The 14,946-nt window shown below is 39.4% G+C and overlaps 1 protein-coding gene across 3 annotated transcripts in view; it reads left to right on the forward strand.

Moving 5' to 3' along the window:
- Positions 1 to 14,946, forward strand: part of pdzrn3b (PDZ domain containing RING finger 3b) — a 109,602-nt gene that overhangs the window by 72,401 nt on the left and 22,255 nt on the right. The window contains exon 1 of one of the 3 annotated variants that reach the window (XM_033966195.2): positions 14,280 to 14,483. The exons of the other annotated variants lie outside the window; for them this stretch is intronic. Within the exon in view, the coding sequence (XP_033822086.1) occupies positions 14,415 to 14,483 (69 nt within the window). The 5' untranslated portion in view covers positions 14,280 to 14,414. Of the gene's footprint in view, positions 1 to 14,279; positions 14,484 to 14,946 lie in introns of those variants that run through there. 3 annotated transcript variants of the gene reach the window in all.

Genomic DNA, 14,946 nt, shown 5'->3' on the forward strand with positions numbered 1-14,946 from the left:
CGTTTTTAGTTTGCACTGTCTCCCTATAAGCCGCATATATACTCTCTGGAGGGACAAACGTTAAACAATGTGATGTCAACCCCTAAAAGATGCTCTTGACACATCGGGATGCAGGTTTCCATGGCGACTGTCAGACACAGGTTGCTTGGAGACTGGCTTCTGGTGTTATCATCATACTTGCCCTTAATAGTATTGGCTTTACTGTAGATTAAAACGATTCCTGGTCTGATTTGTTTGCATACATCTTTATATTTTAGAAAGGCTGATCATCCTCATTGTACAATTCCAACAAAGATTCAGGTTACAGTTACATTTGTGCAAAACATATTGGAAACAACCCTCAAAAACCACCCTTTCTGAAGCCCAAAAGCCCAAAATCTGAAGTAAAAATGGGTAATTGTTTAGTTTTGTACAATTAAAGGTGCAAAATGTACAGTTAAACCCCAAACTGTTACAAATCATAGCTTATAATGCTCACAAAAAGCCTTATCTTGCATTTTTATTCTTGGTTCTGTGCGAATATTCTCCACTGCGCTCTACTTTTGCTCGTCTGGCAGTCTCGTCTCATGCTTGAGTAATGTTTGTCCCTGGTTCACCTGTTTCTCCCATTAGGGGCCTCTGTGTGGAGAGGCTCAGCAGCACAACAGCATCAAAGCGCGAGGGCTTAGGGAGGCACCATGTCGACCTGAAGATCTCAATTAGAGCCCAGCACCGGGGGGATTACTATGGGGGCTAATGACAACTCAATAACAACTGACAGGCAGTAAGCGCACAGATGAGCAGAGATTGGCCCCGTAAATCCTATAAGCTCGTGGTCAATTGAACTTGTAGTAAGACAAAGCTTGACGGTCCATTTTTTTCATCCGTATAGGTTTTATTTGTTACCGTTTGTCTCTTTTCTTTTCAGCATAGATGACACTTGAATTTGTTATTATTATTCCTGTTTTTTGCAGGAAATGCCATGCAGTATTTGGTAATTCCGAGGATCAAGAACTCTGATTTGTAAAATTGTATTGGATCATTTTAGACGCATCCGTGGCCTTGTTCACATGTGCATCAAAATCTGATTATAATCTGATTTCTGAACCTTTAAGATTACATAAAGGAGTGCAAAATCTGATGTGAGTATTAACGGTGACCATGTATCAGAAAGAAATCGTATGACTTTGCTGTTTAGATTTCATTTTAATAGTTCTATAACTCCAAAAATGTGATATTTATTAGATTTTGCGATTTGTAACTGCAGCTAGTGTCTAATTTTATCTTGGATGTATCTAAAATCAGATCTGTTCTACTCTTTAATGATCATGTTTTGTGATTTCAGCATCTGAATTTGTTCCTTATGTAGCTGAAGAAGTGTTTCAAAGCTGGGACGACATATATTGTTTGTTTAAATTCTCCATCTATGTCTTTCGTGATCCATTGTTTCCCTGCCGTCACCTCAGTGCGACCGTCACATAACACCTCCTCACCTCTATCGCTCAGTGGTAAAAATCAATGTCTTTTCTCTAACTGTGGCTCAGAAGATGGCTGAATGATGGTGTGTTCGCTGAGAGGAGGAGATAAGGAAGTAGTAGAGTACTTTGGAGGGAGAAGTGTTGACATAGATGGATGAGCTGGAGGAGGTAGGAGTGTGAGCCTCAGTGGAGCGTGAGGCTGCACTGCGTCTGGCACAGAGACCAAAGTGCGTCACTCTGCAAAAAAAAAAAAATGCATTTCTGTAACTTAAACTCTGGTTGAAATGAGATAGTGTGTAACTACAGATTAACAATGGGCCTCTTGCGTACTTTAAATGTGGTTAAGGTTTAAGGTTGCTTTGTTTACTGTTGGAATTTATCAAACGAAACAGAAATGTTGATGTTGCTTTATATTAACTACACATAAAGATCTTATATTACACAAAATTAATTCTTGTGAGCGTTAAGCCATGTTATAATAGTGTTACTTCCTCAAAACATACCCAGAGTTGTGTTTTGTTTCATTCACGCATTTATTATTAGTCTGTTACATCTCCAAAGCTCAAAATGCTCCGTTCCACCTTGTGATGTCATGTAGTGGTAGTTTTCAAGTTAGCCGCGTCATTTTACCTTCAGTTCAGTAGAGATCGGCAATTTCAGGTCTGAAATCAACCAAATGATTCTAGTGAAGGTGTATGGAGTTTAAAAACACAATGAAACACTTCCTGTATCACCACGTGACATCACAAAGTGGAATAGAGTGTTTTCTGTTTGAAAGAAGAACAGGCTAAATATGCAGGATTTGTGTGTTAAACATGTGTGAATGAAACAAAACACAACTCCAGGTCTGTTTTTAATGATTATCCAGCATAACAGATCAGAAAATAGTTTATTATAGGCTTTTTAATTAGGGTTAAGGTTAGGAGTTAGAGTTGGGGTGATAATTAAGTAGTGACCAAACCTGAATCATTAAAGTGTAGGCTAATTAAAGTGTAGTTATTATTAAGTGATACAGCGGTCCTTTGTGTACGTTCGAAAAATAACCGGTAGTAGACGAAATCCGCAAAGTATCAGCTTTATTTTTTACAATAATTCTATCTGTTTTGCAGCTGTAAAACTCATTGTGGGTTTTGTCGGGGAGAAAACAAATTGCAAACATACAGCACTTTAGAGTCACACTGCGATCCAACATTTATGTAAATTTGTCTGAACACATTCTGCACTGTACAGGAGACACGGCACGGAGGAGACTGATGGACAATGGTCTACAGTCCAACAGCCAATCAGGACGCAGAACACAATGCACGTTCAGACGATGTAAAAAAGCATGAAAAATGGGACAAAAAAATCCATGAAACGGCGAGACCGCGAGGGACAACTGAACTAAAAAATGTTAAATCCATACCCACAGCTGTGCATTGTTTTTTGATAAATCATTCAGAGTTTGTCATCTATGTTTGCTTGTATTTGTTGATATTGATAAAACAGGTTAGCTTCTGATGATTTGCTTCTTTACTGACCCCTTGTGGCTACTGTTGGTATTCCTTTCCACCCATCCTAAGTTAAGCACATTGAGTTTTTATGCAATCACTATTATATTCAAATTCTGTGTTCTTCCCTTCTCGTCTCGTGCTGCTACGCTTTCCCGTTCATATTGTTTGCGTTTAGTCTTCACTCTGTGTTTTCAAGCTGACAGGTGCCGGGGTGGCCCTGCCCCGTCGCCCGAGACCTCTCACCTCACCCCGCAGTGGAGACATCACATCCACATCTCCGCAAACTGCTCCTGTCACGGCTTGAGTGACAGGTACAATGTAACCACGCCGCTCCCGACCTCACCGCTGTCACTCAGCCGTCCGCAGCACAATGGCCGTCCCTTCCCGATCTTTTGACCTTTTTGCACGCTCCTTTATTGAATTACAACACCAGCCGTCTCTCCGCACTCCGGCAGTAATTGAAAACATGTGATTAAAAAAAGTCTGAGACAGAACGTGACTCTGTACAGAAGCAGTGGTCAAGTAGAGCGAGTGAAAGGTGATATTGGCATGTGGCATCCCCATTATGAGGACTTAAGCGTTCTCTTTGTGCGGTGTTAACAGCCGAGTCAGGATTTGAGCGTGATTGAAAGGATTGGGTGGACTTTAGAATGAAGTCATGTTCCAGCAGCAGACAGTGCATAACCCTTTGAAATGCCTGTGTGTCTTGGCATTGTTGGAGGGTATTCTGGTAAAGCAAGGCCCTTAAATCCATTCACACTTGTACTTCTGTCCGGGGTTAGAGCAGGTCTTTCGGACTTTTTTCACACTCTTGTAGGCTTGTATCTTGGGGTTTGGCCATCTAATTGTCGTACTAATAAAATTTAAGACCTTATTTCGATACTAAAGAATAGATTTGGTACTTAATACTGTATTGACTCCCAAATGATAATTGTAAAAGCTCTTTTTTAGACAATATTGTAATTTTCAACGCAAAATAGTAGTTTTTTCTGATAAAACTCAAGATAAAACTGTTCAGGAAAGGTAAAGTTTGACCCAGTTCTGTTATTATGTTTATTTATTTTTTGGTATTGCTACTTTCTTAAATGAATATCTATTTTTGATACTAGTTTTAGCATCTGATTTTTGATACTTTTGACAGCCCAGCAAGACAACATTTCTTACTTCACCTCAGGAAAACTAAAGAATTGTCAAATGCAGCGTGTTTTTCTTATTTTCCCAGTTAAATATAAACTTCTAAAAGTCCTTTCTGACAAGTAAAAGAAGATTTGCATATAAACTCTGCCCTGGGTGACTTTCATCGTCATTCGCTGCTGCTAAATTATCCTGTGTTTGAAATGGATACTGTTAGTATTAAATGGCATGAAATTAGAAAATTTACAGAAATTGAAATTATTAAAGCATTAAATCCCTTTGGAATCTCAAGGCTGGTCTGGCGGTGAAAGCTGACCCTCACCTCAAAAGACAGTTTCTTTTTCTCCGATCTTTGAAAGTTGCAGTGTCTTTGAGCCACGAGTGCAGCTCTTTGTTGATCCGTCGGGGAAAATCCTCGTCCACATTTGCTCAGTTGCACAATAAAAATCTATGAAACACGCAACACACATCATTACAATGTACGTCCAGAGAAAGAACGCCTTCCAAAGTATTCTTCTAAAATTCTCCTTGTAAAAATAAATGCATTCAGTTGTTCATATTAGTCAAATCTAAATGCATTTGTGCATGTGGATAATTACTGACGCTGAAGACCGACTGCCGTTCCATTTGTCTCATTATAAATACAGTCATGAGTGCTCTGTAATAAATTCAATTTAGCCAACAAACTCTTATCCAACACCTCCCCAGACATCAGCCAATGACAATACAAACCAGGTTTACACACGGGCAATTCAATTAACAAATCCCTGGAAATCCAGAGTGAACAATGCCTCCATTTTCCTCTATACCGATCCAAAGATGAGCCAAAACAGCGGGGCTTTTAGCATCCAAATGCCAATGCCATTAGTGCAAATGGAAAATTAATCTGCGACATGTGTCAATAAGTGGTGAAAAGGCTGCCAGTCTAGGTGCTAAGTGGCTATCGGGCGTTGCTATTATTTGGAATCATTTCACAACACGGACAATTTGATTTCAGAAGTGCAAAAAGATGTTCTGGGCCTCTAATAAAAAAAAAGGCACCTTAGAATGAGCTGCATGTGGCGTAGTCAATATATTTTTGTCTGATCCTTATTGTCGATAAAAGATCATGCATTTCGTATCAAATAATATAAACCTTTCTATTCTAATGATGTCTAATGCTTTGTGAAACCAAAAGGGCAACTGAAATAACACCAGAACATTTTTTTTTCTTCTTTTTTTATGAAAACGCAGTGATCACATGGGGGATGGTTTGACCTTTGCCCCCTTGAATCCCTGTGCGCCCGTGACAGGACAACATCAGACAGGGGATTAAGGTAATCAAGGCTAGTAATGAGAAAGGGGCGCACATTTATGAGACGGGACACTCCCAGAAAGCAACAAATCAGAACCTTCAAGCCTCAGTAAGATGTCACCTCATGTGTGAGAGGACAGAGGGGACACTGTGGAGCGACATGGAGGTCTGATATACAGCCAGAGAAGGATTGCCGTTAATGGGATACCTTCTAAGTGGGGTTTTTGTTGTTACAGTCAACATCATGAGTTATGACTGAGGTTGGCGATGTCAGCTGGAAGTGCGTTTTCAGTTTTTTTTTTGTAAAATGGTGAAACAAAACGACTTAAATGCTCCAGTCAGAGACAGTACTATTTGTTTTCTCCTGTTCCATTTGATGCTAATGCTAATCCTTCCTTTGAAAATGACTTCTGGTGTTTTTAATCTGTTTTGGTTCTTCTTTATCAGTGTGGCTGCGCTTTCTTCTTTTTAAAGCAAACAAACCCAAAGCTACAAAACCTCAGTAACAGACACAACGTTGACTTTCCACCAATAACGTTTCTTTATTACATTTATTCGCTGAACCCATAAATAAAAAGCTTCAAATTGCACATGGTGGTATTAGTTTTGTATTGTTCTGGTGTAAGAAAACACGCTGAAGTACTTCTGGTTGTTTATTTTCTGAACAGGCCAAAAAAGAGTAAAACAGCAGCAGTCTCAATTCACTAAAAGTCCCCAAAACTGACGAGTAACATACAAAAGTAATATAAGTAATATAATACACAGCAGGGATGGGACGATTTAAAAATTCAAACTCCCTATTATTGCGACCCAAATAATTGCGATTAACAATATTATCACAATAATTATTAAACCAAAGCAGTGTAGTGTCCTCATATGTGGACACCAGGACCTTCTAGAGAAAAAAAAAAATTACTGTGCCCTAGGAGATTATATGTGTTCAGATTAATTCATGATTGTTGTAAAATCATGCGCCACTGTTAGCAAGCTGTGCAGTCACCTGTGCAAAATGCTGTTCAGCTAGTGCTAATGTAGCAATAGCAAAGTCGACACAAACATGGGTTCATACAAATCCAAACTGACACAAATTACATTCAATAGTTTATTTCTCATGGTGTGTTACTTACGATGGATATTTTCGACTCAAGTTTGTCAAACGATGCAGGATGGTCGTCTCGTAAATGTGCGTGTAAGTTGCTGGTGTTTGCCCTCGGAGCCATATCTTTTTTCGTCAGACTCTGCAGATTCGGTGGCTCATCTTGTTGGTCTTGTTTTTCAAATCCATAATAATTCCACACATCAGACTTCACCTTCCTGAGTGGAGGATATAAATGTGTGGTGTCACTGTGATCCAGATCCACTGCCCACGAGCCACGACAGTAACTGAGGCGAAGAACCATCCCCGATTCAGAATAAGTACAGAAGCTAACAGGCGTCATTGCTGTGATAGAGCGCCCCCTTGTAGACAAACGGCAGAACTAACATCTAAACATCGTATTGAAACCGGAAACATGAGGCTGTCTGGTGCAGTAAAGGCGATTCTAGTCATGTGCGATGATCACGATTATTAAAAAATGCCACAAACAATTCATTGCAAACCTTTTTTTATCACGATTAATGATATTATCGTATATATCGTCCCATCCCTACTACACAGTAGTAATGAATGGTTCAGGTTTGTTACATCAAGTTTTCAAAACAGCGACTTGATGTAGTCTATTCTAGTTGGATGATTATTCTTTATATTTGCCATAAGCAGTACAGTGTTTGACTAGATATTATACGAGCACTTTACTTTACATTGGGCAGCCAGTAGACCTTGACTTTATTAGTGCCAACACGCAGCTTTGCAACAGCTCAGTAAAACAACAAGGCAGCTGCGACTGCGTGCAACTGCCCTCAGCCTCCGGAGGTCAGCGTGTCTGCTGGACTAATGGGCCCGGGTCATGCGGCGGAGAGAGATTTACTGACCGGTCGAGCCATCCAGTTAGCCTCACGAGCAATTTCATCAAACTGCTGTCCGCTGGCCAAGACATGTATAAAAGAAACGGACTTCCTTTTCCTGGCCTGCGTGTCATTTATCACAACAATTCGTCTCAGTCTGTCTGTGTAACTATTGAGGTATTTGAGTGATATCAAATGACCTCACTTTTTCATTAGAAAGAGCACCATAATGTAATGAGACTGAATGGGCCTTTGCCTATAACTCACCCGACATTAACTCCCGACGCAGTGACATATTCCAGTGACTAAAAACATTAACAAATTGAGAAGTGGGTGCACTGTTGAGAGGTTAGTCAATGGAGCTCTTTGTTTTCTCTACTGTATTAACTGCCTATATATCAATGACTGATATCTGGATTATAGTTTACCATGTTAATGCTTGGATAATATCGTGACAACTGACAGATGAAGTAAGCCGTCGCTGGTGGTAAAAGGTTTTTGGCATCAAGTGAATATTTTATCCAAATAGTTGAGCGTTAGGAGCCATAAAAGTTCAATTTTTTTTCGCAATATGGGTCAAATTTGAGCTACTGAGTTGAGCTACTGTAACCCAAAGCTAGTCCTGATACTAACAAACAGAGCATTTTTTTAACTTATATTTTCTGTCATTTAAATACAATATCCATTATTTTTCCCAGTGTTCTTGATATTTTTCTCTTTGTAACCTTAGAATATATATTAAACTCTCCATAACTCCAATTTCTTCCACAATGTCCTTCCAGTTGCCCAGCGTAGGGGGATCTTCCTTATGCCATTTGCGGGTAATGGCTTTTTTTGATGCTGCCAATAATACCTTAGTCCTTTTTTGGGAAGTGTACTTCAGTGGTTAGCCCAAAATACACCATTATGCATGTTCTTGGTAGTGTGCAGCCAAATATTTTCTTCATTTCCTCGCCCAAAGCATCGCAAAATTGTGACACCTTGTTGCACTGCCAAAACTCATGTACCCCTCATTATACTCCCCACATTGTCTCCAACATGGCTGATCCATACATAGTGATCCTTTTTTAATTTTTCGTGTGATGAAAAATCTGATTATGTACTTCCAGCATAAGATTCTCCAATTTGTTGAGTTAGTTGAGATTATCTGATTTTGACAAATTTTGTACCAGTTTTCATCACTTAATTCTTATTTAATTTCATTTGCCCATTTATCCCTAATGTATAACAATGTATTTTTCCTGTTGACCCCCAAACCTTTATACCATTTAGATATATTTTTTGCACTCTTGTTCTTATACACATCCCAAAGTATCGCAGTGATTATATTTAATTCACTCAGGAGGTCCGGTCTGATCACTTTTTGATAATAATCTCTCACTTGAAGGTACATATAGAATTCCTGATGTTCTAAATCAAATCTTTGCTTTATATTTTGGAAGCTCCAAACAGAGTGCATTTTAACATAGTTTTGACCACAATTAGTGCTCAAAATACCAGTTAATGCTCTAGTTTTGTCTGTGGAGTTCTGCAACATATGGAGCATACAACTAGCAAACCTTCACCTTTACCGACTCGGGTATGAAATGAAATGTGATCTGTTTTTAATGTGTCAACCTTCAGTTTCACGGCGGGAATGTCATGGCATTTTCATAATTAGCTGTAAATACTTTATATTGCACCTTGCCAGCACAATACAATGAAGATGTCTGATGGTGGCAAAGGTTGTGAGAATTATTGCACAATAGGAATTTGATTGCACTGATGTTCCCTGGCTCTTCTGCCTCTAAAAAAAAAATCCAGAGTAGTAGTAGTACAAAACTGACAGCTGTTTGATGAATTATGCACAAGGCAGTGTTGCACATCAAGTCCCCACTCACATGTATTCACAGATATTTCTTTGGAACAGCCAAGACACCTTCCACTCCTCCAGGGCTGAATCCTCTCATCTTCTCACCTTGTCCTCACATCCCACTCATCGCCATTGGCTCATCTGGCATCTCTATTACTCCAGGGCTCCTCATATCCTCTGTAGATGGGAGTGCTGATAGACCAAGAGCGGAGACTGTGGCCACCATAAGCACCCAGTCTGACCTCTTTGTCCAACTCTAGACAATCAGTCAGACACGTTCACTTGAGAAATTATGTGTTTTCTGGAGTGTAAGTCGCTCCGGAGTTCGCACCAGCCAGAAAATGCATAAAAATGAAGAAAAAAAGCATATATAAGTCGCATTTTTGGGGAAATTTATTTTATAAAATCCGAGACCAAGAACAGACATTTATAATAATAACAATAAAATAGAGAACAAGAGGCTGAATATCAGTACAGCACGTTTTTATTCAGCGACGTGAAGCATAGACAGAACTGACACGTGTCTGGTTTGTTAACGTAAAATATTAACTGTTAATCCAAGCTAACAAGTTTACTCTGGATCTCACTCCAAATCACTAAATCCATTGAGTTCTTCATCCTCGGTGTCGCTTCTGAACAACTTCACCAACTCCAGAGGTAAATGAATCGCCTTCCTCTTCTGCGTGGTTCATCAAACTCAGCAGAATACGATTTTCTTTTAGGGGGCATTATTGTTCAGTCTTTCTCAGATGTCTTTTCAATTACCGTAATGTTGATTTTTTTTTTATTTTCAAAAGTACAGGAGGAATAGATACTTGTACACAAACCTAGAGTGCTTTTGTGCAGTCGTCAGTGTGACAATAACAAAGGTGTGAAATTATATAGTTTAATAATTTCACATATAAGTCGCACCCCTGGACAAACTATGAAAAAAAAGTGCAATTTATAGCCTGGAAAATACATGAATTTCTTTTCTTTTTTTTTGTGTGAAATTTATATGTGTATAACTGTTTAAATCCACAACTTTCAATGATATCTACCATTGTCTCTTTACTTGATGGTTGACATGTTGTAGAGTTTGTTCCACTTCGCTGAATTAGTCTTGCACAGTTCACTAGTCCAGTATTTCGCACTCAAAAGCCAGGCTTATTTAAAAATGCCGCTTGTCCTTTGTCCCTAAGTAGACTTGCACAGGTCACATGGTTCCTAGCCGTGCATGTCGTCCACTACTTTTGTCCATATTTTGACCATAGAGCGTGTGTCAGTACCTGTCGCACTTTCAACATAAATCGGAGACTTGCTGGGGAAATGCTTTTTGTCTAATAATTCAATACATTTTTGTACATTGTCCTTTAGGATTTCCCTAAACTATAACACATTTTAACACCCACTTGTCTAACTAATCGACTGAACTGAAGATTTTGCCAAATTTCACCATATTGCAAAGTACGTTCTCCAGTTACTTAATTGAAGATCAAAACAGATTGCTTTTCACAGGATATGAACTGACATTAATACTGTCCAAAGAGGATCATGCCCCACTTCTGGATTAACTCTAAAATTATGGTTGGTGACTTTGGTTTCCATTTCTCTCTATCATTCCTAATCTTCTCCATCTGGACAGTGCATTAGGCCGGTGTGTCGGCACCTGGACATCCCACGTTCCTCCTGTTATCACTGCCCTACATCAGGGTTGGGTTTCTTCACATACTGCGATGTCGACAACTTCTGCGGACATCCTTAATGCTAATGGCTAACGGCTAATAAAGTTCTCTGGATGGCATTTCTCGTATTTATCTGATGTCATTTCAGAAACCGATGTTGATTTTGTTGGTCTAAAACAAAAAGTAGAAATTAAAGATAAAAATAAAATTGTGTTCAGAGTAATTCCTGACTATCCTTATGTGAGCGACAGTGGCTCAGTTGGTAGAGTGTTTGTCCACAGATCCGAACGTTAGCGGTTTGATTCTAGCTCCCATGGGCAAGACGCTTAATCCACTTTGCGTACAATGCGAATGCGAATGGGTGAGTGTTTCCCTGATGTAAAGTGCTTTCAAGGTGGAGTTGCGCTGTATAAAAATGTGACGATTTACAATTTACCATAAAAAAATCCTCCAAAGAGCATAAAAGCATAGATCAGATGTGATGGCCGTGCGTATCCTAACGTACAAAGGGTTAATTGGGAGGTAATGCTGTAACCTTAGGCATAGAACATTTGTCAAACTCAAGGCCAAATGTGGCCCGGCACATCATTTTATGTGACCGTCGACAGTGTAAATTAATAGGTATGATGGTCTTAAAATCTCAATTTATCAGGAGATATGCAGTTACACAGCCACATTTTTACATCTAGATAAATGCATATGCAATAGTTTTAATAAATAAGTAATAAATACAGAAATGGAATGGCAATAAAAGTCGTCTTATTCTGATTAAGATAAAAATGAATATTATAGTCAGTCTGGATTGACGGTGGGAATTCAAAAAGAAGAAAACAATCCAATGCTAAAGACAACATTTATGTCCATTGTTGAAGTATGTCCCAAGTGAAATATCTGGGTAATTTTAGCAAAAGGAATAGATTTTTAGTTTTAGATTCATGTCATTTTAATATAATCTTTACTACATGTTTATCCTTTTTGCTGCACTGATGTTGAGCTGATTTTTCTGGTCGTTCTTGGTCAAATCAAACCTAACCCAATATCCTCAATCCCAGCCGCAGTTGAATTCACATTTTGAGCTAGTTCATATCTGAGCTGTGTCCATTTCGACTCACTGAAAAGGATAATACGAGCGTGAAGGAAAGATTAGGTGGGCAAGAACGCTGGATACAACTCGGCACTGATCCCCGCCCCGGGCTCTACAGGGCGGCTAATGTAAGCGCAGAATTGGTTTTCACGCCAGCTGGTTAGAATCTGCTGGAGACTAGCACCCAGACAAGCAGAGAATTTAGTGATTAGGAATAACACATTTGTTGAGCTTGCGTACACCACGCTGCCGCTAGCATTTGATTTTTTTTTTTAGATTTGAGGTGTGTAGGGAATTACGAGAATTTGTGGGAAAAATTTGGGAGTTTTAATTGACGGTAGGATTCGATTAATGCTGTTTTTTTCTCATGTAGTGCTTTTTTTCTCCAGGATTTTTTCATTTGAACTAGCTCACCACTTGACCCTGTTTACGTCCTTCTTTATTCACAAACGTTGACATTTGGTTTGTATGAAAATATATGGTGATACCTTTTGTAATAGTCAGTAAATGCCATTGTTTGCCTACTGTATGGATCACCTAACAAAGAGACCCATTTCCCTTGTTCTTTGCCTGAAATATTGTCGTTCCATGCCCTGTAATTTGTTTTGCTGGCATTTGAAATCTATACCCAGAATTTGCTTGACATTTGACTTGAAAATCTCTGAGCCCTTTTAATAACAGTCCCGGCTGTGGGCTGGGGAAGTGCTGATAGATAGGGATCAGTGGACGCATCTGGTTGGAAGAAACACCCCTATCAGTGGCAGACAGAGCTGTCCCCCAGGACCCCAAAATCCTATCCAGGTATGTGGCTTATGCTGCAGAGTCAATTAAAGCAATCCTTTTGTGACACACCAGTGGGATCAAATCATATAAAGGGTTTAAAATATATTAGGGTGGAGCAGAATGTTTTCACTTTCTCTGCCAAAGTTGACCAGCGAACCAGCAGAATATAGAGCAATTCATCACTCTGCTTGTTACAGTTATCTTTGGTTGACTGAGTGGTATTGTCCAACTGTCCGTGCCAGCTTTGGGCGTGCACTGAGCATTTGACTCCAAAAGGGAGGTGGTACTTTGCATAAGACGCTTCACTGGGTCGATGTATCTTCTTTTGTTGTAGTTTTTCTTTGCTTTGTGTGTCTGGAGAGAATGCTAAATGTCTAAGATTAGCTCTCAACCTGATGAAGACTTGTATACTTGCCAATTTAACCACAGTGTTGGCCTAATTCCATGATTCAACTGAACCATGAGTGGTTCAGTTGTGTTGATACCCGTAACATCTGTATGAAATTGTGTACAGTTGTCCCTCGCTATAACGCGGTTCACCTTTCGTGGTCTTGCTGTTTTGTGGATTTATTTAGTGCCATTTTGCATGCTCTTTAACAACGTATGTCCATCAGTCTCCTCCGTCCCGTGTCTCCTGTACAGTACAGAACGTTTTCAGCCAAATTTACATAAATGTTGGATCGCAGTGTGACTCTGAAGTGCTGTGTGTTTGTGAGTTTTCTCCCCGACAAAACCCACAATGTCGATGAAACGTTCTGCACCGACAAAGACACCTACGAAGGTTTGAACTTTGAGAGTGTTTAAACGAGAGAGAAATGTGAGAAGATGTTAATGCCTGTGTGAGAAAAGTGTAGAAGTATCAGCTTTATTTTTTACAATTATTCTAACTAAGGAACTGTGAAATACACGTGAGTCAGTATTAATTAATTAAACAAGACATAAATGTGAGAAAATGTTAATTCCTGTGTGAGAAAACTGTATAAAGTGTGTGGTGAGAGGTTTTACAGCTGCAAAACATACATAATAATTGTAAAAAAAAAAAGAAGTTATTGCGGGTTATTTTTAGAACGTGACCCCCGCAATAAACAAAGCACCACTGTATTTTCCTTTTTGGCTAAAATGTTACGCTAAAAACATCTTTCTCTGCTCCAAACCACATGCTTTTACTGACTGGTTGCAGGATTGATTGCCTTTTTTTAAAGCTCCAAGCATGTAATTGATGATTAAACATGACTGAACCTGAGTTTTGATTACAATTCGATTAATGGCCCAACCCTAATAGCTGTGCATTAGGAACTTATTCAGCACTGAAGACAAATGCTTCCTTAAATACCCGTCCTTACTACTCTAATTAAAGTATAAAAATTTAAACATCTGAGCCTTATATTAAAGAGGCTGTCTGTCACTACATCTGCGGACAATAGATGTAATGATGTTTGCTAATGAAGCTGTCTTGTTGTGGTGTGAGTGTGTGCCTGTAATCCCGTCATGCCCTTCATGAATAGTCAATGAGGCCATTCAGTAACCACAAAGGGGGCGGGGGTTTATATACGTGCGTGCTCTGTCAGTGGGCCGTGTAAGGCTCGGGCAGAAGGCTGGAGAGCGCAGAGGAGGCTGGGAGCATGACAGGCAGGCAGGGTCGAGGCTGAGGAGGAGAGAGAGAGAGCACGGGGGGACTAACCAAACGTACCCGGACGGAGCGCTCCACGATGGGATGCAGCATGTGTACCCTGCAGAAGCCCGATGAGCACTACAAACTACTCTACGAAATCTGCCAGGTACTCAACGCAAACCAACTTTAGTGGACTTTTTTTTTTGTTTAGGGTCTATGTTTGGCTTTGTTTTGAAAAGTTTCTTTGGAATATTTCAGTGTTTAAAGGATATAAAAAGTAACATGTTGGTATGGATTGTTTTGAGGCTTTCGAAAAGTTTATTTTGGTACTTCGTTTTGGTTTTACTGGACATTAAAAGTACAATATGTAGCTTTTTCTTGGTCAAGTATCCATCACCTGGGTCACCTTGCTCACAGTTGGAATGCATGGTATTACACTACACTACACTACACTACTACTACTACTGCTGCTATTACTACTAGGAGTAATACTATTTTTGATATACTATGAGGTATTATTGAGCAAAATAAACACCTGCAGTTGAATAAATGCAAGATAGGAAAGTTTAATGTCATACAGTGGAACATTCCAGGCAAAACAATAACAATAACACCTCAAGCAAACCTCA

Source organism: Periophthalmus magnuspinnatus, chromosome 5, assembly GCF_009829125.3.
Source record: "Periophthalmus magnuspinnatus isolate fPerMag1 chromosome 5, fPerMag1.2.pri, whole genome shotgun sequence".
NCBI lineage: Eukaryota > Metazoa > Chordata > Actinopteri > Gobiiformes > Gobiidae > Periophthalmus > Periophthalmus magnuspinnatus.